The sequence below is a fragment of the Corythoichthys intestinalis genome, chromosome 10, assembly GCF_030265065.1.
Source record: "Corythoichthys intestinalis isolate RoL2023-P3 chromosome 10, ASM3026506v1, whole genome shotgun sequence".
NCBI lineage: Eukaryota > Metazoa > Chordata > Actinopteri > Syngnathiformes > Syngnathidae > Corythoichthys > Corythoichthys intestinalis.
In genome coordinates, this window is record NC_080404.1 from 12,005,001 (window position 1) to 12,030,771 (window position 25,771).

Sequence of the window (25,771 nt, forward strand, 5' to 3'; positions counted from 1 at the left end):
AAAATACATCTTGTTACAAATTACAGGGACTGCAGTTAGAAATAAAATCTTGTAAACAGCTGAAAATTATGATGAGAACTCATACAAAATTGTTAGAGGTTATATCCCAAAGATAGGTAATTATAATTCATACAAATTTATTCTATTCATTTCGATCATATAAACAAATAGCAATAGCATCAGTATTGATACAGCTGAAATACCACATATCATATTGACACAATATTAGACAAGGCTATTGAGTGAGAGCCTCTCACTCAAATCACATTTACCGTTATTTTCCGAATATATCGCGCACTTTTTTTCCCCAAAGTCAACTTGTAAAATCATGGTGCGCATTATACACGGGTACAGGGATGGAGACAGAAATATATATATATATATATATATATATATATATATATATATATATATATATATATATATATATATATATATATATATATATATATATATATATATCTGTTAGGGCTGTCAAAATTATCGCGTTAACGCGCGGTAATTAATTTTTTTAATTAATCACGTTAAAATATTTGACGCAAATAACGCACATGTCCCGCTCAGACAGTATTCTGCCTTTTGGTAAGTTTAACAGCTAGGCTTTTTGTGCTGTCTAACAGCGAACTCTTGTGGTTGCTTTGCGACATGGTTTATTATTGTCTTGCCAGTTCAATATGGCTGGACGACGTCTCTGGCTGACGGCTATGTTGTAATGTTGTGCTTATATGATCCATGGACAAGATTTGTCCCTAAGTATGGTTGTTGTAAATAATGTACATATTATGTTAATAAGCGAAATGTTATATTTTTTTTGTATGAGACGCTTTTTGTTTATGTTTAGTGAACCTGTATAGCGTGCTAAGCTAACGTTGTTGCTAATGCAACGCTTGCGTATTTTTTTTTGTAGTTTTAAGAAGGTCTAAAGAGGACAATGGTTTGAGGCCATTTTATTAATAAATCAGATGAAAAAGGAAGAAGTCTGATTATTATGGCGTCGTTCACTAGCTGTCTAGCTTTGGAAAAAGTAGACGCTTCGAAGTGAGGACAGCATAGACAGATTTAAATGACAGTAGAGTGAAATGTCCACTACAGTCCTTATGTACCGTATGTTGAATGTATATATCCATCTTGTGTCTTCTTTCCATTCCAACAATGTTATTTTACAGAATATATATATAATTTACAGAAAATATGGCATATTTTACAGATGGTTTGAATTGCGATTAATTGCGATTAATTACAATTAATTAATTTTTAAGCTGTAATTAACTCGATTAAAAATTTTAATCGTTTGACAGCCCTAATATATATATATATATATATATATATATATATATAAACCGATTTTTTTTTTTTTGACACGGCCATACAGAAAAGTATGCGGCGATCCGTTGCCGACCATTACGGTACATGACTTCCCCATTTTGTTTCGGTAATACTTCACTCTGATTGGTCGAATGATTTCGTCTGTGGTAAATTCAGCTTTTTTTCACTCTTCATAAAGCACAGAATTTAGTTTCTTGAACTTATTTGAGTCAACGTTTATTGCAGCTCCGCAACTCGGACCATACCAAACATAACACATCACAGACTTCCTGTGTCCGTCAACTACAGTATGCACACATATTGATGCTGCTTTCAGGTCTTGTTGGACTAATTGATAAAATGATTCTCTATTACATTGTGTTTATAAAAAAGCGCCAAACAATCTTTCAACTTGTGATGTATCGTTGGAGCATTAAAATAGGCAACGATAGACTTTATAACCTATTGACATGACACAGGAAACGGGGCCGATTCGTAGGGGGCCTATTTTCAAAAACTTCAAATTCAAATATTTTCAAAACCAAAGCTGCTACCGACCTAAAACCAGAACAGGCACCTACCTTAGCCATTTATGAGTCTCCATGAGCAGTGGCATCAGAAAATTCAAAGTCGTTCCCTTATAAAATCCAGATTAATTATTTTTTACATAAGCATAACACAATTTAAAATGGCTATAGAAGTCTCAGATTTTACATTAGCTGCACAAAAATCACCAAATGCAGGGATATTCACATATATTTTCAGGATCAATAGCAAAATTCAACATATCATATACATTTATGACCAAAATAGATTTTTTTTTTTTTTATTATTCACTGCAAGTTTTCAACAACTAATAAATCACTCAATTTAACTTCAGAAACTTAATACTTGAGGAAAACATGCAGAATCAATTATAAATAATATGTAAATAGATTATTAATAAATTCTGTATACAATCACAACTCATTATAGAATAGAATAGCCCTTTATTATCATTATACATTATATACTGTTAGCGAATGAGGGTAGCGGCCGCCTGACGTAAACAAAGCTTTTCTGGGGAAAATTCTTGTGAATAAATGCTTATATCCCCAAATTCTTCATAGATATGGACGTAAAACAGTCTCGATTCTTGGTTAAAAGCAAAGAAACTGTGCAGTAAGCATTTATTTTACGTATATACAGTATGTCAAAGTACAATGCTGCTCTGTTAGCGAATGAGGCTAGCGGCCACCTGACAAAAACAGAGCTTTTCTGGCGAAGATTCTTGTGAATAAATGCTTAAATCTTTGAATTCTTTCGAGATATGGACATAAAACAGTCTTGATTCTTGGTTATAAGCAAAAAAAAATGTGCAGGTAGCATTTCTTTTGGTAAATATTGCCAACTATGAGGGTAGTCAGTTACGAAAATTAGCCGCCTCCATGTGTAAACAAAGAAGAAAATTCCTGCGGGTAAATGTTTCAATCAGTGAATTATTTGTAGATATGGACGTAAAACTGTCTCAATTCTTTGTTAAAAGAGCAAAAAAACGGGCAGTTACGCATCTATTTTACGTATATATGTAGAAGAATGACACCAATGCCCTAACGGTTCCTATTCTTCCATTGTTTTTTTTTCACAACGTTTCAAAATGCATGCATGGTACGAAAAATATAATATTTACCTTGAATCCTCGAACAAATCACTACTGAGACAATACTTCCTGTTTGTATGCAGCTTTCATAGTCAAAAATCCAAGCTTGAATCCAGCTTAGACATGAGCGTGTGCCGTCTTTGCCTGACTATACTAAATGAAGCTTGGCCCCCTCTGATAAGGCGTGACGCAAAGAATGACGAAGTGTCACGTCAATAGGTAATGAAGTCTATGAGGCAACTCGTCTTTGTAGCAACCATGTTTTTATACGACATTACGACTTTACAACACGATTTTCCAACTGAGGAACTCAGATCTCCCGACATATATCAACGCAGCATTTCTCCCGAAGGTGCTTCGCGGAAGTTTCAACTCATATGCCTAACACGGCCAAAATTACGTGCAAAAGTATTCGGCCCCCTTGAATCTTGCAACCTTTCGCCACATTTTTGGCTTCAAACATAAAGATATGAAATTTATTTTTTTTGTCAAGAATCAACAACAAGTGGGACACAATCGTGAAGTGGAACAAAATGTATTGGATAATTTAAACTTTTTTAACAAATAAAAAACTGAAAAGTGGGCGTGCAATATTATTTGGCCCCCTTGCGTTAATACTTTGTAGCGCCACCTTTTGCTCCAATTACAGCTGCAAGTCGCTTGGGGTATGTTTCTATCAGTTTTGCACATCGAGAGACTGATATTCTTGCCCATTCTTCCTTGCAAAACAGCTCGAGCTCAGTGAGGTTGGATGGAGAGTGTTTGTGAACAGCAGTCTTCAGCTCTTTCCACAGATTCTCGATTGGATTTAGGTCTGGACTTTGACTTGGCCATTCTAACACCTGGATACGTTTATTTTTGAACCATTCCATTGTAGATTTTGCTTTATGTTTTGGATCATTGTCCTGTTGGAAGATAAATCTCTGTCCCAGTCTCAGGTCTTGTGCAGATACCAACAGGTTTTCTTCCAGAATGTTCCTGTATTTGGCTGCATCCATCTTCCCGTCAATTTTAACCGTCTTCCCTGTCCCTGCTGAAGAAAAGCAGGCCCAAACCATGATGCTGCCACCACCATGTTTGACAGTGGGGATGGTGTGTTCAGGGTGATGAACTGTGTTGCTTTTACGCCAAACATATCGTTTTGCATTGTGGCCAAAAAGTTAAATTTTGGTTTCATCTGACCAGAGCACCTTCTTCCACATGTTTGGTGTGTCTCCCAGGTGGCTTGTGGCAAACTTCAAACGAGACTTTTTATGGATATCTTTGATAAATGGCTTTCTTCTTGCCACTCTTCCATAAAGGCCAGATTTGTGCAGTGTACGACTGATTGTTGTCCTATGGACAGACTCTCCCACCTCAGCTGTAGATCTCTGCAGTTCATCCAGAGTGATCATGGGCCTCTTGGCTGTATCTCTGATCAGTTTTCTCCTTGTTTGAGAAGAAAGTTTGGAAGGACGGCCGGGTCTTGGTAGATTTGCAGTGGTCTGATGCTCCTTCCATTTCAATATGATGGCTTGCACAGTGCTCCTTGAGATGTTTAAAGCTTGGGAAATCTTTTTGTATCCAAATCCGGCTTTAAACTTCTCCACAACAGTATCTCGGACCTGCCTGGTGTGTTCCTTGGTTTTCATAAGGCTATCTGCACTTTAAACAGAACCCTGAGACTATCACAGAGCAGGTGCATTTATACGGAGACTTGATTACACACAGTTGGATTCTATTTATCATCATCGGTCATTTAGGACAACATTGGATCATTCAGAGATCCTCACTGAACTTCTGGAGTGAGTTTGCTGCACTGAAAGTAAAGGGGCCGAATAATATTGCACGCCCCACTTTTCAGTTTTTTATTTGTTAAAAAAGTTTAAATTATCCAATAAATGTTGTTCCACTTCACGATTGTGTTCCACTTGTTGTTGATTCTTGACAAAAAAATTCAATTTCATATCTTTATGTTTGAAGCCTGAAATGTGGCGAAAGGTTGCAAGATTCAAGGGGGCCGAATACTTTTGCAAGGCACTGTATATAAATGACCATATTAAGGAGCCATGTGCAGATTATGTACAGTCTGGATTTAATGTGACCACGTTAAATAGGCGCATTCTGTAGATTATACTATGTAGACTTAATTTTTTTTTTTTTTTTTTTTTTTTTTTTTTTTTTTTTTTTTAAACCGGTGAAATTTAGCATCAATATTTGAGCAGTTTTTATGTAAAAACTGTTGATCACTGCCAAAAGTTTAAAATGTAACAATGGTAGCAAACTAACACTGTGTTGATAGCGACAACATGCTACAAGTAAAAGACAGGGGACTGAATGAATAAATAATTGATTTAAAGCATTTCTCACAGGCTGCTAAAAAGCTACACAGCTTTTCCAGCAGTAAAATCCACTGTGTCTACACCAACTCCTGAAGAAGTAAAAAGAAAGGCCATAGAGCTAGACACTAAAATAAGTATTCAGACAATAGAAGAATGAGAAAACCAAATTATCAAACAAAGTTATCGCACGCTACAACCTTAAAGTGGCAATGGAATAGTTGTTCTGACTTCCACCAAAATTGTTATACAACATCAACACCTTCATGAATTAACAGCTACCTGTAATGTATAATTGGAATAGGACTTTTACTAAACATGAATCGTTGTCATTTTCATTAATGCCGGTTACGTCCAACAGAGGCAGTCAATACCGACGAAAAGGCTTACAGTGGTGTTATGTTTATACAACTAAAGCATCATGTACTTCATGTTGTAAAGATTTAATTTAATGTGCGTGTCACTTTTTCATAAAGTTGCCATGACCCATTTATTCATCCGTTGTGATAGACAATCCTTTCCTACAAAGACAATGTAAACTAACCACGCACTTAATGAAATGGAACAAAATTTATACAACACAACATGACAGGTGACAGTAACAAACAGTAATCGAAGCAGCTTCACTTGGTGGCAATAATGGAGCACCATAAGGGATTGTCTATTCACCACATTTCAGTGGCCAACTTTATAAATTAAGATTGGACTAAGCACAGAAGGACACAGATGTCTGAGTTGCTTGCACACCAACCACAGTGTGTGAGAAAACTCACACACGATGTTCCAGGAAGGCTGGGGTGTTATAAATCAAGATTCCTGTATCTGTTGACAGTTTTAAACAAGCCCTGGCAGAGAGCTGGACATATAAATGATGATTGGAAGAATCAAACCGGAAACCTTTGCTGAGAGTAAAAAAATATACTTCTAAAATTCAGCCAAATAAGGATCAAGCAGAGTACAGGTAGTCCCCGGGTTACGACGTACCCGACTTACGTGATTTCGACTTTATGACGCTGGAGTCTAATCCGCCATTTGGTCTCCAGTCGTTTTTAATAATGTTGACTTTTGTTTTGTGATGCATGCTTTTATTTTGATGCAGGAATCATACAGCAGGTAGTACTTCCGCACGCACGTAAGAGCACATGTACACACGACGAAAAACATATTTGCGCACACGAAGAAGAGTGCAAGAGCACACACAAGGAAGAGCGCATTTGCTCACACGACGAAGTCGCGCAGTCGAGTGAGAGAGAGAGGCCGGCTTGATTAAAGCTGCAAGCCTGCGTGCACATTTTTTGCTTGTGAAGCATCCACAGAGGCATTGCCTGTATATAACACCTTTGTAGTGTTTATTGTGCATTCTCAATTGTGTTCAAATAATTGGGGTGAGTTTATGTGATATTTTTGATGATGTGCGGACACTAAATTTAGGTTCATACCGCAGGTCTTAATGCACGAATCTGATTATTTCTTGTTTTTCCGACTCGAGCTAGGCATTAACTTGACGGTCTGAACAAGAAAAGTCACATAAAAGTGGACCATTTCAAATCCTATCAGGTCACTTTTGTATATGTTATGTACTTCCTAGTACATTTAAGGCAGAGACTTGAGTGGAACAACACTTCTTTATTCAGTGTGCTTCTCATCACATGTGAACACGAATCATCACTTAGGTTCTTTTTTACCGTAATACCACAACAACAGGGAGCGCACAACTATGGCAACAGCAGTGTGACATACATATGTTACAGTATGTTGTTTCAATTTGATCTGGGCCACATATTTCCAGAATGTGGCTGTGTTCTGAACTGTCTAGTCCCCCAAATCGGAATTCGGGCAGCAATTACGTCAGCAAAAAGCGAGAGAGACAGGGCACCACAGTAGCGGTGCAGCTGTGCATTAGTGTTAGTGCCTAGTTTAAATGCGGCTCTTGGGATAGGGGTGGGCTTGACAACAGTCATACAAAAATAAAATAGGTTGAGGATAAGCCTGAGAATGGGAAGGTTTTCTCTGTGCTCCAAATGAGCAATAATTTAAGATTGCTTACACGGCCAAGAGTCGGGGCAAACTGTCCGTATGTGTGTGCGTCATTGATAAGATAAGTATTAAATGGTTCTTAAATATTTGCTTTTACCAATGAAAGCTCATAATAAAGTATTGATTGATATAATAGGATATTCATGATTGAATGCAGTAAGAGACATTTTTGTGATTGATAACTATAGACATGTGTAGCTCTTGATAAAACTGCTTTGTCATTCTGACCGGTTTAAACCGGCCCAGGTTCCACAGGCCAACTTCAAGAACAAGCCACAGACATTGAGGAACTAAACTGTCTGGGACATTTATGAAATCATATTGTTGCATTTTATTACTTGCCAAATGATATTGCTTCATCAAATGTATTTAATGAGATAGTCATTAAGATGTTATTATATACTGTAATATCTCTAATCAATTGCTGATTGCAATGAAGAAATGCTTTTGCTGCTCCCAATGAAGAAATGCTTAGTGAATGTTTTGTCTTCAAGAAACCTTGAAGAGGCCTCTTGCCTTTTCAAGGGCAGAGACAAAAGGATGCAGCTTTTCTGAAATGTGCTAACACACACACATATATAATTCCACTTACATGCCCACACATAGCCAAAGACAAGGGGTGTCGCCAGCTTGCTTCCCCTTTTTCCACCCATCTGTTGCTGGGCCATCCCAAATAAAAAGCTAGGTGAAGGAGGGGCTAGTTAGAATGATTGCAGAAGCTGGATAGTTTCCCCTCTTTCTCCTTGCAAGCTTTTCCACCAAAATGAGTGCCTTCTCTCCTTAGTTTGGGTAATATTTTACAGTACATGTCTACCCAACGGTGATTATTTATGTCTGTTATTTGTGTCCTCTTTTTGGAAATCAAAATATGATCACCCTTGAATGACGGAGAGCAAGTATGTGTGGTCATTTGTTTTGATGCTCCTACTCATGCAAGTCAGTTTGCGCAGAGCATCTCAGGCCACGAATTAGTGCGCATGCGTGATACTTGAACGGTCTCAATGGACAAAGGCAGTCTGAACAGGCACGTCAAAAAAACAGATATGACAAAAAAATCGGAATTCTGCATTAGATCTTCCGGTATAAACCTTGCCTATCTTATACATCGTTTGTGTGGAATGTTATTGCTGTATCAGCAGCTAGTTACAAATGCAAATTTGAATTGGTGTTATTGAACTGATTTATTCCGACTTAGCAGAAATTCGGGTTACGTCGCATGTCTAGGAACGGAACTCATTCGTAACTCAGGGTCCACCTGTACCAGGGACAGTGTCTGAAATGATAATGTTAGTTTAAAAAGGACTGAATAATTCTGTCAGTGAACTACATGAGACATGGTGGTAGTGAGCAACAGGAAGGTGGCAGGTGCACTCTAAATAAAGACAGAAAGTTGTGTGATAAATAATTGGTGAGTAGGGGACAAAGTAGAAGATTCAGGGTCATCTACTGGATGAAAACAGACTCAGACTCAGTCTAACAAGAAAGTGTCAGAGACAGCGCTTGTCCTTGTTTCATATTCTTTGCTCGGTCACTTTCTAAATAGAAGATTGGTACCCACAAGGGTACATTTGACTTTTACATCTTGGGAACACACCTAATTTTTTTGACCTTTTTAAAAGGTCCAAATCGTTACCTTGAAGTTCTGTAATTGTACCTCTGGGCAATATTACTGTACTTGATTTCCAGGTTGGGAAAATTCTGTGAATGGTCCTTGACAAATTATTTCAACTTGCCAAAACATACGAAGTGAGATCCACAAACAACTTACAGAAAGAACTCTGCAAATGGATTCTTTACAATCATAGATCATGAAAATACCATATACAGTATTTGATTTATTATTATTTTGTTTATGATTAAAACATGCTGCTTGCGGAAAAAAAAAAAAAGAAAAAATAATCTGCTCTCGGCACCCATCGCCAAGTTGTCGTGGTGGAAAAAATGGATGAAAATAAATACAGAATTGAAAGCTGTTTTGTCAGAGATTATATGGCGTGTTTCCTTCTTCCATAAATATTCACAAACTCCCTAATTTATTTGCCCAATAGTTTTGGTCATGACAGGACTGTTCTGCTTCTGTTTTGTGTGCATACTACCATAATATCCACAAGGGATTCTAGTCATCAAGATTTGCCCAGTTTAAATTACAAAATAATATGATAGTTGGTTGTACTACCATTCCATCAGGGTCTCTATCTAGAGTCTGTCTTTCAAAATACGCTCATGTAGTCAATTTATAGTAAGCTTTGCTACTTGAGATGAAGAATTAATTGACATCAACAAAATCGTGATTAGACAAGCTTTGAAAAAAGGCAGCCCATATGGTGAATAAAGCTTCACCAAATTCAATTAGTAGCAGTTTTCACACAGTGCTTTCCCTGTTCCTAAAATTGTAATATGACAATCCATCTGTTCGTACACAGGAACAGTCTGCTAATTTAATAAAAACAGAGGCTAGACCTCATTAAATCAAAATATCACAGTGGTTGTTGTCAAAGTAATGGGGGAAGGGTTGAAGCAGAATTTGGCTGCCAAGGTGCAACAACACCGTCAAGAAATACAGGTAGTCCCAGGGTTACGAGGTACCCGATTTACGTGATTTCGACTTGGATTTTTTTTTTTTTTTTTAAATAATGTTCACTTTTGGTTTGTGAGGCATCCTTTTATCTTGGCGTAGAAAGCGTAGATCAGGTTGTATGTATGGCATGCAAGTAAGAGCGCATGTACACACGAAGAAGAACGTATTTGCTCACACGAAGAGCGCACACGCACACACTAGGAGGTTGTGAAGCATCCACAGAGGCATTACCTGTATATAAGACCTTTTGTACTATTTACTATTTATTGTACGTTTTCAATTGTGGTCGAATATTTGGGGCGAGTATATGTGATCGTTTTTGATGATGTTTTTATGGATTGTATTGCTGTATCTGCAGCTAGTTATTAACACAAATTCGAATTGCTGTTATTTAAGATGCAGGCATGAAAATGGGTCAAGGGCAAAAAAGGTGAGAACGGTGAATATGTTCCGGTACACTGGACAACTAGGGCTGTCCCAAACGACTAATTTTCTCCCGATTAGTCAGCAACTTAGCAACTTCAATAAAACATGTCGTTAGTTAGTAAAATTGACTTACAATCTGCCAGCTTGTCCTGTCGTCTTCCAAAATTACAACTGGGTGACGGCGCTTTAAGTGTTCATTCACGGCCGACGTGCAGCCAAGTTTTGCACTGAAGAGACAGGACACAACAGTGTGCCCTCCTTTGTTTCGTTGAAATAAGTCAATGTTGTGGCCACTCTGGTGCGCTTTTTTGGCTTTGTGCCGCTTTCCCTGCTTGCATACCAAGCATCCGACATAAAAAAAATAGCTCCCGACCCACCCCCCCTTACCAGTTTTCTCCTCGGATCTACACAATTCACGTAGGTCACCCTTGTTCGATGTTTATATAGCAACAGAACAGAATTTTCTGTGGGCCTTGCAAAATCAGTCAAAATCCAATAAAACAGGCGGGAGCAAAGGGCCTTGCTCCGGTGAAAAGGGCTGGGAGTGAATGAGTTAAATGGTTTATTCTGACTTGCACGGAAATTTGGGTTACGTCGCCAGCGTAGGAACGGAACTCCTTCATAGCACTGGGACTACCTCTTATAACCTCCATCAAATGTGCCTGTATTTTCCAATCCAGCTCCCACTTGTGCACATTGTCGTTGTGCCCTTGGGGGAGGCACTTCACCCTACTTGAATCTGTGAAAGTAGTGCGAGAGCGAGTGGTTGATGGTGGTCACAAGACCCAATGGTGCAGACTGGTGGCCTTGCTTCTCTAAGACTGCCCCATGGCAGCTGTAGCCACTGTAGTATCTTACCACCATATAGTGTGGACTGTGAGAATAATGCAATGTAATGCTCCATTCAGACCTGTCAGGGTTTGCGGGCAGGCATGTGGTGTGGAGCCAATTGCGGGAAAAGAGGTGACACAGATTTGATTAAGGCATACAAAAAAACAAAACAAAGTACCAACAAATAGTGTGGGGATCCCCAAAAATACAGAAGAACAAAACACAGGTTACTATCAAAAACTTGCTCAGGGGAGCGCGAGGGGTTGGAGAAAACTGACGAAAACAGACTCGGATGTGCACATGGACACTGACAATGATGCAATAAGGAGTGAAAAGAAACAGGGATCTTATATACACATAGAGGCAAGGGGTAACGAGACAATGAGGAACAGGTGGGTGACACAGGAGGATTGAGATTGGAGGATACACTAGAAGTAGGTAAAACAGGTGAAATCAATGGGCAATCACAGGGACACACTAGGAGGGAACCAACACAAAACCTAACAAGACCAAAGTTAATCCGTCGCACGATAATGCCTTGCTCACGCTATGCCCATGCATAGCAAGCAATAAGCAGTTGTGTTAACACCAAACTTACATTGCCAAAAGTCAAGCCCATGAAACCAAACACCTTTCAGTTTACGTAACATAAAAAGGAAAAAAAAATTGTGCAATATTACGATTTTTACCATGTAATATTATGTATGACTTCATTCTCGTAATATTGTGACTTTAATAATGTAATATTTTGACTATTCTTGTTGTCCATTTTTTTTCCCTTTTTGTTTGGACTTATTTGACTGGATGTTGAGGAAGGTTCCAACTCCGGCTACTGAGAGACAACCGAGCCGTTTTCTCTGCGGCGCGAAAATTCATCGCGCGACATCACAGGGCGCTGCTTATTTGAGCAAACTGCCTACAACGCCAGTCTCAAAGCCGCCTGTCACAGCTCCACGTGCGATTGCACTTTGGAAACCCTTCGAGAAAAAAATACGACCGGTGTGAATGCAGCATTAATCCTAATTCAGTGTCCTGAAAACATAAATCAATTCCATTATGATTGTGTTGTTATTGTTGTTTCTATTATTATTATTATTTATTTATTTATTTATTTATTTATTTATTTATATATTTTACCTATTATTAATTATTATTATTATTATTATTATTGCAGTATTTTTAGTGAATCTGATTCTAGGGATTTTGCAAGTAATAAAAAGACAAATGAGGTAAAATGTTTTGTAAAAATACATAAAATTAAGACAAGGGTTTGGCAAGTCTCCCAAAAGTTTCCTCTGCTTTAGGTTTCTATCACAAAAGTATCATATTTATCATTCCCTGTATGTCACAGCCAATGTGAATGTACACTCAGTGTTCACTTTGACATTTTCCCACGTAGGTGACGGGAAGAAATCCCATTAAAATGCACCAAGGGCACCTCACCTGCAATCATTAAGTGCCATCTATTGGAAGGCAGCGGAATAGAATGTAGTAAAAATGCTGCAGTGCAACAGGAGCTTATGTTTTCCACCATCCTAGACTCGCTCACTGTTGCTTTTTAAAGTGATAATTAGAATTTGGGGGAGGGTGGTTGAGACATTTCGTCTCTCGGAGAAGTTATTCACAGATTCTATACTTGTCTGAACTTTCTTGGTTAGTGCTCTGTGTCTTTGTGTCTCCTTTTTGCCTGTCAGTCAATGGGAATGATCTGCTCTGTTCACATGCAGGGGGAAAAGGGTGAGGCTGGTGTCTCGCAAGAAAAGGGGGCAAAAGGAGACAGAGGAGATCCTGTAGGTATTTTCCCGTAGCGACACTCTCAATGCTGCTGTGCTATTGAGTCATTTACCAAGGCCTCCTCCCACAGGGTCAGTCAGGTGCAGATGGTGCCGAAGGGATGAAAGGACAGAAAGTGAGTCAATGTCAAGTGCCAATACATGACACTTCTCTCTGTTTGTGTCTGCTGTCAATGTCCCTGCGAGTGTGTGAGTTATTATTGGTCTGTTTGGACTGCAAGGATATCTGAATGTCATTCATCAACAACTAATAAATTGGCAGCTCTGTTGCATTTGTTTTCCCTGTCAGCAGGATTGCACAACACCACGCAAACTAGCAGCATGCAACCTGTACTTTTTTTGTCATTCATTAGTGTATTTCAAATTTTTACAGTCAAGTGTTCATAGACTAGCCCCAAGTGTTGTCTTGTTTTTTTCATAATGCAATATTTCATATTCAGTCTGTACCAGTGGTGGGTAAAGTAGCCAAAAATTTTACTCAAGAGTAGCATTACTTCCAAATGATATTACTTAAGTAAAAGAAAAATTAGTCATCCAAAAATGTATTCAAGTACAAATCAAGTAATGAGTAACATTGGCAGTAACTGCTTACAATGTCAGATTACTACTTCATCGATATGAACTGTTGTTATTATACTCTAGTATAGCGCAGTGGTCTCCAACCTTTTTTGCATCATGGACCCTTATAATATGGGCCTTTTTTTCACGGACCGGTAATGTGTGGCAGAAAATTACAGTGAATATAAAATAGCACGACAGGGCTAAAAATGAACATTAAAGAACACTGTAATGTAACTTTTCAATCTTTGTAAAATATTTTCATAACGTGTGATGATATGTCGACTGATAACTAGTTAAATGGCAACTCTTTTTATATCTTGAGGGGTCTGTATTGCGTTCACCGGCAATAAGGAACTTTGAGGAGGGTGGCAGGAACCCTACCACACAAAAAAACTACAAAAAATGTCTGCTTTGAATTTCCGGTTTAGAAAAAAACTTCATGATTTGCGGTTGAAGTGAGCAGTGTGTTGAGAAAGTTAAAACTGCAAAATCCACAAAACGTTTGGACTCATGGTTCCATTTCTTGTTTAATTTAAAACGATTGGTGCATGTGCAAAACAGGTCAATATATCATAATTTATAAAATTATAAGAAAAATATTAATGAAGGTTCCATTTCTTGTTTTATTTAAAACAATTGGTGCATGTGCAAAACAGGTCAATATATCACAATTTATAAAATTATTAGAAAAATATTAATGAAGGTTGATCATACGAGGAATGGCAGCAGAGCTTAAGGGAGCTTCTCCAAACTTTCACCCGACATCACGGAAACCCTCTGCGGCATCCGGACGGGCTTCCTCCCGCTGTCCTTGGTAATTCCAGCTCCAATAGCGTATCTTAAAGTTGCTGCAGTTAAAAAGCTCGAAATTGGATCTCGGGATCGAGCTGATGGTCCGCCACGAGGCGAGCCACCGTTTTCAGCCCCGGCCTCTCGGCTGCCCCCGGGTAGAACGCATGTATTCTTGTTGATGTGTCCATCAACGTACACTAAGTGTTGTTGCGAGGCACATCAACTTATCTTCCCTTGCCTAACAGCATTTTCCACCTGTAAACAAACGGACAAATTACATGACCGTATTATGCCAAAAAGGTGACACAAAAATCATCACATTTAGACCAGAACACTATGACCCATTACCTGTCCAAAGAGCATGAGTTTCTTATAGTGGAGAAAAAAATATTCTTACCTCTGAACGGTAAAATGGAGTCATGTGATTATAGTTGCAAATCTCATTGGTGAAACAGGTAGCGCTATTGCCGGCATCTCCGGCAAAAATTAAATCAATATGTAGAATAAAGAGTTAAAATGTACGACTCTAGTGTAGCCCAAAGTAGCGAAGTGTAGCGTTTCTTCTCCAAGTAAAAGTAACAAGTATTGTGTGGTAAAACTACTCTAAGAAGTATTTTTTTCTCAGAAAGTTAAACAAGTAAATGTAACATGTTACTAGCCTTGTCTGCCTGTCGTAGAAAGAGTTCACAAAAGTACACAAAGCAGAAACAACGTGCTTTAATTAGATAGTTAAAACCAATACAAGGGCCTGAAAAAGTCACGCTCCAAGCTATTGCTGTTTTGACACATATACGTTAAGTATAATGTACATAATAATGTGGTATAGTGACAAACGATACCAATACTGCAGTATACTGCACTGTGAATGAGACAGTAAACTGTAAAATGCAGCCATATATCTTGAAGTCAATTAATGTTTAAATTTATGTTAAATTTTAGAAAAATGCAATTCATGTACAGTGGGGCAAATAAGTATTTAGTCAACCACTAATTGTGCAAGTTCTCCCACTTGAAAATATTAGAGAGGCCTGTCATTGTCAACATTGGTAAACCTCAACAATGAGAGAAAGAATAGGGAAACCTACAACATTGTTTGATTTTTAAAGAATTTATTTGCAAATCATGGTGGAAAGTAAGTATTTGGTCAATACCAAAAGTTCATCTTAATCCTTTGTTATGTACCCTTTGTTGGTAATAACGGAGGCCAAACGTTTTCTGTAACTCTTCACAAGCTTTTCACACACTGTTGCTGGTATTTTGGCCCATTCCTCCATGCAGATCTCCTATATCCTCTTACGAAGCCACTCCTTTGTTGCTCTGGCTGTGTCTTTGGGATCATTATCATGCTGAAAGACCCAGCCGCGTCTCATCTTCAATGCCCTTACTGATGGAAGGAGATTTTCACTCAAAATCTCTTAATACATGGCCCAATTCATTTCCTTTTCACAGATCAGTTGTCCTGGTCCCTTTGCAGAAAAACAGCCCCAAAGCATGAGGTTTCCACCCCCATGCTTCACAGTGGGTATGGTGTTCTTCGGATGCAATTCAGTATTCTTTCTCCTCCAAACACGAGAACCTGTGTTTCTACCAAAATGTTTTATTTTGGTTTCATCTGACCAAAACACATTCTCCCAGTCCTCTTCTGGATCATCCAAATGCTCTCTAGCGAATCGCAGACGGGCCTGGACGTGTGTTTTCTTCAGCAGGGGGACACGTCTGGCAGTGCAGGATTTGAGTCCCTGGTGGTGCATTGTGTTACTGATAGTAGCTTTTGTTACTGTGGTCCCAGCTCTCTGTAGGTCATTCACTAGGTCCCCCCGTGTGGTTCTGGGATTTTTGCTCACTGTTCTTGTTATCATTTTGACGCCACAGGGTGAGGAGGGAGTTGAAAGTCCGTGTTGCCCAACGAGAGCCCCAAAACATCACTGCTCTAGAGGAGCTCTGCATGGAAAAATGGGCCAAAATACCAGCAACAGTGTATGAAAAGCTTGTGAAGAGTTACAGAAAACGTTTGGCCTCCGTTATTGCCAAGAAAGGGTACATAACAAAGTATTGAGATGAACTTTCGGTATTGACCAAATACTTATTTTCCACCATGATTTGCAAATAATTACAGGCCTCTCTAATAATTTCAAGTGGAAGAACTTGCACAAATAGTGGTTGTCTAAATACTTATTTGCCCCACTGTATGTATAAAAATCAGCCTCAATAGTCAGGTGCAATGTAAATAAATATATATATGAAGGTTTATTTTTTTCTTTTTAGCAGACTGTTGGTGTAAAGGGTGGTAAAATAGTTTAGTTAATAACACAAGAATGAATTATAGAACTTATTTCACTGTTTCTTGGGATGTCCCATTAGTCTTTAGTGTACATTTCCTTTCCTTTCATCATTCTTCAAAAAATTGGCTTCCTCTCTTGTCATTTGCATTTGATCCCAGTCCAAATGTGCCTTAAAAGCCTATAAAGCTTTGCTGTCTTAACACTTTCAAATTGAGTAGATTGTTGTACTTTGGCCGTGAGTAAATTCTGTGTTTTTTTTTTTTTTTTTTTTAAAGATATTTGTATTATGTCTAAACTGTATATAGCATCAATAGATTGCTGCTGTTGTCTTGTTGTAGTGAAAGCATGAAAGTAATAGCTTATAAATGATGAATGGGAGAAAGCAGGGTCCCAGCAGCAATGCATCACAGTTAGGGGTCCCAACACGGCCATTACAAAAGGTTGTTTGCGCTTTAAGGATGCTACAATAACTGCAGGGACTACTGTGCGCGTGACATGAAGAGCATTGATGAATGTTTTTGTGGCACTCGCCTCATATTACTTGAGTTCCATTTTATTTTCCATCTTGTTGTGCCTCCTGTGTTATTCCTTTAAAAGACATTGATGTACAGTATCAGTGTGAAGTCGTCGGCAACATCTTACTTTTGAAAGTAGTTTATTGACCATTTTTATTTCCTAGAATGCTAGAAAATAAGCTAGTATCTAATTATTATTGTGTTTGTTTCCTTTAGGGTGATGCTGGTCCACCCGGTCTACCTGGTCCTGTAAGTATACTGAGAATTGTTTGTGTTAAAGCTGTTATTACTTATCAATAACATGATAATGCATGTACAGTGGTACCTCGACATACGTTCACGTCGACATCCTATGTAAAATTTGACTCATTATTTGTCTCGACGTATGACGACATGCTCGAAATATGACGATTTATAACAGCGTCGCAATTTCATTGTTTTGCCGCAAGACTGACGCACTGCGGATTTTCTTGTTAGAGAAGTCAACATTGGTCCCAAGAAAGTTAGTGCAGGTGTTGAAAAAAGGAAAAAAGTGACACTTAACATTGAAATTACGAAGGATATGTGGAAAAATATGACCACGGTGTGTGCATCAGTGAACTGGCTCGACAACACGGCTGGAATATGTCTACGATCTTAAGGGATCCTCGACCTCAAAGACATGTAGGCTCTGATAAACCACAATTGTTCTCTTGTACTAAAATATGTTGTTAGAAACACATAAAATGTTAAATCAATGGCAATCTTTTAATTTATTTAATACATATTTGGACCAATAGTTGGCGCCATGTTGTGCGGGCTCGGAGTGATGACCTAATTGGGACGTTTCTAAGTGTGTACAACAATTGTGTATTACTGCCTAAACTCTCTAAGTAAACTGCCACGATGTGCTGCTTCTGGATGCAATTTCTAATCAAATGGAAACAAGGGGAGTGATGTGAGTCTCCACATATTTACTATTGACAAGAAGAGGAGAAAGGTTTGGGAAAATGCCTAAAGACTGGCAAAACTTCTCAAAGACCCAAGGCTTTGCTCTCGCCATTTTTCTCCTACCGCGTTCGAGGCTTTTAGTCGACAACAATTTATGAAAGAGCTCACCGGAGCGGCTGGATATAAGCGGAGACTAAGATCAAATGCCGTTCCAACTGTTTTCCCTCACAAGAAGCCTCAACGCACTCGGATAGCGAGTGAAATGCGCGCGTTAAAGCGCCAAAGACAAGAAACTCTGGCTGCTCTCTTAAGCAGGCAAGCCGCTTCTGTCGCTGCAGCGGTAGGCAAACCTGCGGGCGTACCGCTAGTCACATAGGAAGCTAATAATTCACCTCTACTGTCAGTTCATCAGGCAGTAAGTGTGTTTGTTCAGCCGTCACCTAATATGAGTGATACTGCCACTTAAACTGATCCAGACAGGTCCAATGCAGCGGTACAGTGGCCAGCTGATGTGTGCCAAGCACTCAATATGGACCACCCTTACGTAGCTAAATGTGAGTTGGATGTACAACACATGGAGGACACTCGATCCCAGGATTTGTTCCCTTCAGATGACAAATTTAATGAGGACAGTCAGCCACAACACAATTCCGATTCTGACTATCACACGTGATCATTCAAAGTTTTATTACCTTCAGTGAGAGTTTATAATGTCAATAGCCATGAAAATGAGAATTCACAATGACAAGGTGTGTTCAAACTTTTGGCCTATACTGTATGTAAAGCACACAACTGCTCTGGATGCTAACAATTTACATAATAAGATTGGAATAAGTTTGATCATGCAATGGCTTACCTTGAAGGTCTGCCAACAAAAACTGGAGTTCTTGACAGCATACACTCTCTCGCTCCGTTGTCATTGAGACGTACTTGCTTGCCTGGCTCTGCCAAACTATTCTCCCTGTATTTTTCAAACACTGAGAGAAATAGTCTGGGAACCATCCCATTAACGGCCTTTTCGAGCAGGTACAAAATCAATCGACAAATCAGATTCGTTTATTTGCGTGACGTGTTCTTAACGAGCAACGTCACTCTTGCGCGTCGAAAGTCGTCTCCACAACACAGATGGTCAACGGGATAACCGAGAACCTGTTCCAATCCGCGGTAAATTCTGTTTTAAATTACCAAAAACACATCGACACGAGTCATTGACAATAGTCTGTCTCGCGCTAGCCATGTTGAATAAACTCCGCTCTCTTCGTATGTTTACTTCCGCGCGCAAGTCCCTCGTGCTTCCGTCGTCAGTTAATAACGTCACGTCTGCCCGTCGCTGATTGGTCCACTCCGCTGTCTGTTTGCTGTGACTTGCTCCGCCCTGGAAATTGTATCCGTGGGAATGGTGGCCAGACTCAATAGCTGGAACAGCGTTGAGTCTGGTGTACCAGGCAAGTACTTGCTGCAATTTCACCAAGTACATTTCCTGCCCTGCATTTTGCCTTTGCTGCTCATTTTGTGAACTACCGACAGTGTCTGTGTCAGTGTCCGACTGTCCTGCTCTTCGCTTTTCCGCTCTGGTTCAAATTGGAAGGGCATAACCGACAACATGTTGGGGTAGCTAACGAGTGACACGCTGGAAGTTCGGCAGCGGGCCATGTGACGTCACCGCACTGCGACGTCAACAAGAATGGCGACCTATCAGTTCAAATAATTTTACAAATTTTATTAAAACATTAACAGGGGTTTTAATATCAAATTATTATAACTCATACTAGCATGTATCTTTTAAGATTTACATGTCTATAAGACTGAGGAACGCTTTAAGGATGACTGTCATTAATATTATTATTATTGCAACATCGACAAGGAAGTCGCTGGCTTTGTCAGGTTTTTTGATCATTTAATTCCAGAGGTGGGTAGTAACGCGTTACATTTACTTGAGTAACTTTTTGTGAGAATATGTACTTCTAAGAGTAGTTTTACGAAGCCATACTTTTTACTTTTACTTGAGTAGATTTGTGAAGAAGAAACACTACTCTTACTCCGCTACTTTGGTCTACTTAAGTCAGTATGTTATTGTTTGTCGTTATTCCTGCTCGTTCAACATATTAGATTTTACTTCTTTTTTTTTTTGTCAGAGAGGCCAACAGTGGCTCAACCAGTTTCACCAATGAGACATTGCGACACTAATCACATGACTACATTATTCAAATCTAGTTTACAATCAAGCTTGCCGTCTGTTATGTACTTCCTTAATCTAAATACATGTAAGGCCTAGACTTGAATGGAACAACACTTCTTTATTCAGTGTGCTTCTCAGCATATGTGTCACAGGCACATCACAGAGATTCCTTTTATACTGTAATACCACACCCAAAGGAAGTGCACCCTATGGCAACAGCAGTGTGACATAACCGTCCTATCATCACGCCAGCCTGGTCAATCATGTAGCATCTTTAAAGCACCATAAAAAATTAAGTATTTGATATAGCCGTCAACATGACTCAAAGCGTGGATTTTAATCTGTCTCTCTGGTTTTATTTGGCAGCGATTGCCTACGGAAAACCGGAGATATGTTCCTTTTAGTTTCATAATTGACGGGAATACCCTAAAGACCCAAATCCATGCCCTTTCCGCCTAAACAAAAAAGGTTAATTTTTCAGACCATATGGATTCAATAAAGAGACAACAAAAAAATCACAGCACTTGCTGGACACCAAAAAACTGAGCAAAGTCAACAAAGTAACAAAAGGCTTTTTTTCTAAACATACTGTAAATCTTGGTCAAGAAAAGGCTTACATGAGGTGGTGACATAGAGCATGGCAGGATACAAGACAAACCGACAAAAGGCAAGGGCACACGCAGACTATTTATACCGTATTTTTCGGACTATAAGTCACACCTGAGTATAAGTCACACCAGCCATAAAATGCCCAATGAAGAGGAAAAAAAACATATATAAGTCGCATTTTGGAGGGAAATTTAATTGATAAAATCCAGCACATAGAACAGATATATCGTCTTGAAAGGCAATGTCACTCCAAAACACCAAAATAACATGTGAAATGATCGAATAACGTGTTAATGATGTCACACATAAGTCGCTCCTGAGTATAAGTCGTACCCCCAACCAAACTATGAAAAAAAACTGCGACTTATAGTCCGAAAAATACGGTACACAGGGTCACAGGTGGAAACGATCTGTCTGATTGGGAATGGCAGGAAGTAACGGTGCAGCATGGAGGAACGCCACTATCAAAATAAAAGCAGTGAATCCAACATGAACAAACACAAAACATTAACATCAATTACAAGACATGACAATAATAGGAAATGTTTTCTCCACTAGAGGGCACTCTTGCTATTTGGACGAAGAATGCTTAATTTCTATTAAAATTGTTTTCTCTCGCCGGAATTCAATGTTTTTTTTCTTTTCTTTGGTTTAATGTGGTTATATAATATGTTATAGTACAGTATAATAATTACTGTTCACATAGATAACTTTGTGTGGAGAAATAGAATACCATTAGTTGAGCATTCATTTCACCAAATTCTTTTTTACCTGTACTTGACTACATTTTTTTTGATGACTACTTATACTTTTACTTGAGTAATATTATTTTCAAGTAACAATACTGGGAGTAGAGTAAAATCTTTGGCTACTCTATCCACCTGTTTATTTCAGAACTAGTGTAACACATCACGGCTACTGTCCTCATTAGCCAACGCCAACAACAACAGAACATGAAAAGAGAAAGTAAAACTTCTCACTCTTCCACACCTCTCTCACTCTCGCGTCACTAACACGGTGCATTCTGGAACAGCGTGCAAAACACTTACATGTTACATTGTTATTATTATTGTTATATTAAAGTGTTACCTCGGCATGCGATCGCATCGACATACAATCCTTTCGACATCTGACGTGAAATTTGACACGTCATTTGTCTCGACAAATGACGACATGCTTGAAATACGATGATTTATGACAGCGTTGCAAGTACATTATTTTCCCGCAAAACGGACATGCAACGGATTTTCTTGTGAGAGAAATCAACTTGGTTACCAAGAAGTTTAGTGCAGCTGTTGAAAAAAGGGCAAATGTGATGCTTACCATTTAAATTAGGAAGGAAATGATAGAAAAATATGAGCGTGGTGTGCGTGTGAGTGAACTGGCTAGACAACGCGGCTCACCAGCCCCCCCTCTACCTAACTACACACCCAGTGTCTCCTCCCTCTGTAAGTCAGTGTGACAATAAAAACGCTCTTGCTATTTCTAAATTTTTCATAATTTGTTTTACATGTGTCTTATTTAGTGCATTTGTTTAATTAGACAGAACACGGCTCACCGTATCCGCATGCACCCACTGTCTCCTCCCGCCTCTGTTCGCCAGTCTCTATAAGTATATACAGTGGGGCAAATAAGTATTTAGTCAACCACCAACTGTGCAAGTTCTCCTACTTGAAAAGATTAGTGAGGCCTGTAATTGTCAACATGGGTAAACCTCAACCATGAGAGACAGAATGTGGAAAAAAAATAACAGAAAATCACATTGTTTGATTTTTAAAGAATTTATTGTCAAATCATGGTCAAATTAGAGTGGAAAATAAGTATTTGGTCACCTACAAACAAGCAAGATATCTGGCTGTCAAAGAGGTCTAACTTCTTCTAACGAGGTCTAATGAGGCTCTACTCGTTACATGTATTAATGGCACCTGTTTTAACTCAGTATTGGTATCAAAGACACCTGTCCACAAGCTCAGTCAGTCACACTCCAAAATCCACTATGGCCAAGACCAAAGAGCTGTAGAAGGACACCAGTGACAAAATTGTAGACCTGCACCAGGCTGGGAAGACTGAATCTGCAATAGGTAAAAGGCTTGGTGTAAAGAAATCAACTGTGGGAGCAATTATTAGAAAATGGAAGACATACAAGACCACTGATAATCTCCCTCGATCTGGGGCTCCATGCAAGAGCTTACCCTGTGGCGTCAAAATGATAACAAGAACGGTGAGCAAAAATCCCAGAACCACACGGGGGGACCTAGTGAATGACCTACAGAGAGCTGGGACCATCGTAACAAAGTCTCCAGATCTCAACCCCATAGAAAATCTTTGGAGGGAGTTGAAAGTCCGTGTTGCCCAACGACAGCCCCAAAACATCACTGCTTTAGGGGAGATCTGCATGGAGGAATGGGCCAAAATACCAACAACAGTGTGTGAAAAGCTTGTGAAGAGTTACAGAAAGCGTTTGGCCTCCATTATTGCCAACAAAGAGTACATAACAAAGTATTGAGACGAACTTTTGGTATTGACCAAATACTTATTTTCCACCATGATTTTCAAATAAATTCTTTAAAAATCAAACAATGTGATTTTCAGTTTTTTTTTTTTTTTTCCCACATTCTGTCTCTCATGGTTGAAGTTTACCCATGTTGACAATTACAGGCCTCTCTAATATTTTCAAGTGGGAGAACTTGCACAATTAGTGTTTGACTAAATACTTATGTATTTGCCCCACTGTATATTCCATGTATTATTATTATTATTCACATTTGTATTATAAGTCATTTGATTTGCTTTGTCTAATTGCTATTAGTAACTGTACATGCAGTTTTTAGCCAGGATTTAGCGTGGGTTTTTGGGCTGTGGAACGAATTAATCAAATTGTAATGGATTTTTATGGGAAATTCTCGCTCGGAATACGACCATTTCGATTTACAAACAAGGTCCTGGAACAGATTAAATTTGTATGTTGAGGTACCACTGTATTATTATTCCGATTTGTAATTATATGAAATTTGTTTTGTTATGTGTTATTCCTATTATTATTTGTACCTGTACCTTTGTATTTCAATTCGATAGAAGAGATAGAGGTACCACTGTAGTAGCTTTTCACTATTGGACAAGTAGGCAAAAAATAGGTGCTTCTTAGAACTAGAGGTGTGACAAAATATCGAAATTGTGATATACAGTATCGTGATATTTTGTATCCCAAAAGGTTATTGATATGCTCCTGCCAAGAATCGAGATATCGTTTTGAAAAGGTGTCAATGTCTAAAAAATAAATAAATAAAAATGAACCAACAAGTTGCTACCAAAATTTTCCACCATAATAGTATCTCAGTTAACTCTAAGGCTGCATTGACGGTGCTCAACGCCCAATCCATTTAGACCGGGAACGTTCGTTCATTCGAAACTAGCGCATTCACAATCATTCTGTCCGATTTTTAGGGCATTTACAGGTCATTTGCTGTTCATTTTAGGGCATTTACAGGTCATTTTCTGTTGAGTTTGAGTCACTGCCTATTCATTTGGGTGATTCCCCGTGTTACTTCTGTTCTGTAACTCAAAATAAACAGGAAGAGACTCATAAAATACCCCAAAATCAACAGGAAGTAACTGAAAATGAACAGGTAAATGACCTTAAATGGCCCAAAATTACCTCATTGCCTGGCATTGGCTGCCACTACCGGCCATAGATGGCATAGATGGCAGCGAATGAATGTTCATTCGCTGCCATCCCTCCCACTTCAAATAGATTGAACGTCTACTAATGATAAACTCATTCCATTTCACAACAGAAGCTTGATTTTCTGTTTATTTGTTGTTTGTAGAATATCCTAGATTTCCTGACCAACGTATCGATAATCGTTGTATCGTCAGATCATCGTTATCGTGATCTTTGTATCGCAAATCGTATCGTATCGTGAGGTACCAAGAGGTTTTCAACTCCTACTTAGAACGTGTCACTATTTACAGATTGCTCTAAAATCGATTGCTGGTCATTAAAATGAATGCCAATTTCATTTTCCTGAGCAAAATGTGCATAAAGTGAGTTTATTAGTGAAAAATGTACCATCACTTTAAGCAGAGTGGACTACTGCATTTCGTAAATCTTCACTCTCAGCATTATTCACAGTCATCAATTTCAAAATACAAGCAGCCCTGGCTGGCCATTAGCAGGCTCACGCTTCCACACATTGATCTCTCATCAGGGAGTCATGTGATCTTGTGATAAAACGGCGACTGTTCCATCTTCAGAAATGTACCGTGTTTGCAAAACGACTTTCCAATGTGTGAAAAAAGTTGCTGTGGTTGACATTGTAAGTGGGGGAGCAAAGACTACACACTCCATTTTAAAAGCTCAATAAGGCAAATTTTACAATTGTATGTTTCAACGAATATCAGGAATCGAATATCAGATGAGTGGCGGGGGGGGTTTACATCCTTCCAAACAACCGAGAACTTCCTTGTTAGATGTACTTTTTTTTTTAAATTTCACGTCCGTGAGAGAAAAAATTGTTCTCTAAATCAAAACCAAAACGTTCCGTTGTATTCAATGTCGTGCGTGGGCCACCCCGAATATTTCAGATGTATTCAGAAGCACACACAGGAGAAGAAAACATTAGTCATTTGATAAATGAGGCTATTTGAACATTTAGTACCAGTCTCTGTCTGCGCACTCTGCCTTCCTGTGGCAGATAATTTTGGCAGTTAAGCATCGATTTCCCTTACACAGCAGAAGCAGGGGTTCAGATCATTACCCTCCCTCCATAAACCTTCTTGCGCCGCTGTGTATTAGTGGCAGGGAGGTGCAGTGGTTTTAACAGCGTGCACTGCATCATTCGCCCCGATGGCTTTAACATGGTAAAACAGACTTTTGAGTTCAAAGACAGTCGTGTTTTTACAGCTGCCAGCCTCACTTTACAGTGAAGCTTTGTAAAGCGTTCGACGAAAGCTGGCATTCTAAGCTCTGTTGAGTA

General features: G+C 38.9%; 1 protein-coding gene across 1 annotated transcript in view; it reads left to right on the plus strand.

Annotated features, from left to right (window-relative positions):
* LOC130923322 (collagen alpha-1(XIX) chain-like) overlaps positions 1 to 25,771 on the plus strand; it is a 343,167-nt gene that overhangs the window by 195,392 nt on the left and 122,004 nt on the right. The window contains exons 18-20 of the mRNA XM_057848955.1: positions 12,862 to 12,924; positions 12,999 to 13,043; positions 17,294 to 17,326. Coding sequence (XP_057704938.1) covers positions 12,862 to 12,924; positions 12,999 to 13,043; positions 17,294 to 17,326 — 141 coding nt within the window. The remainder of the gene's footprint in view (positions 1 to 12,861; positions 12,925 to 12,998; positions 13,044 to 17,293; positions 17,327 to 25,771) is intronic.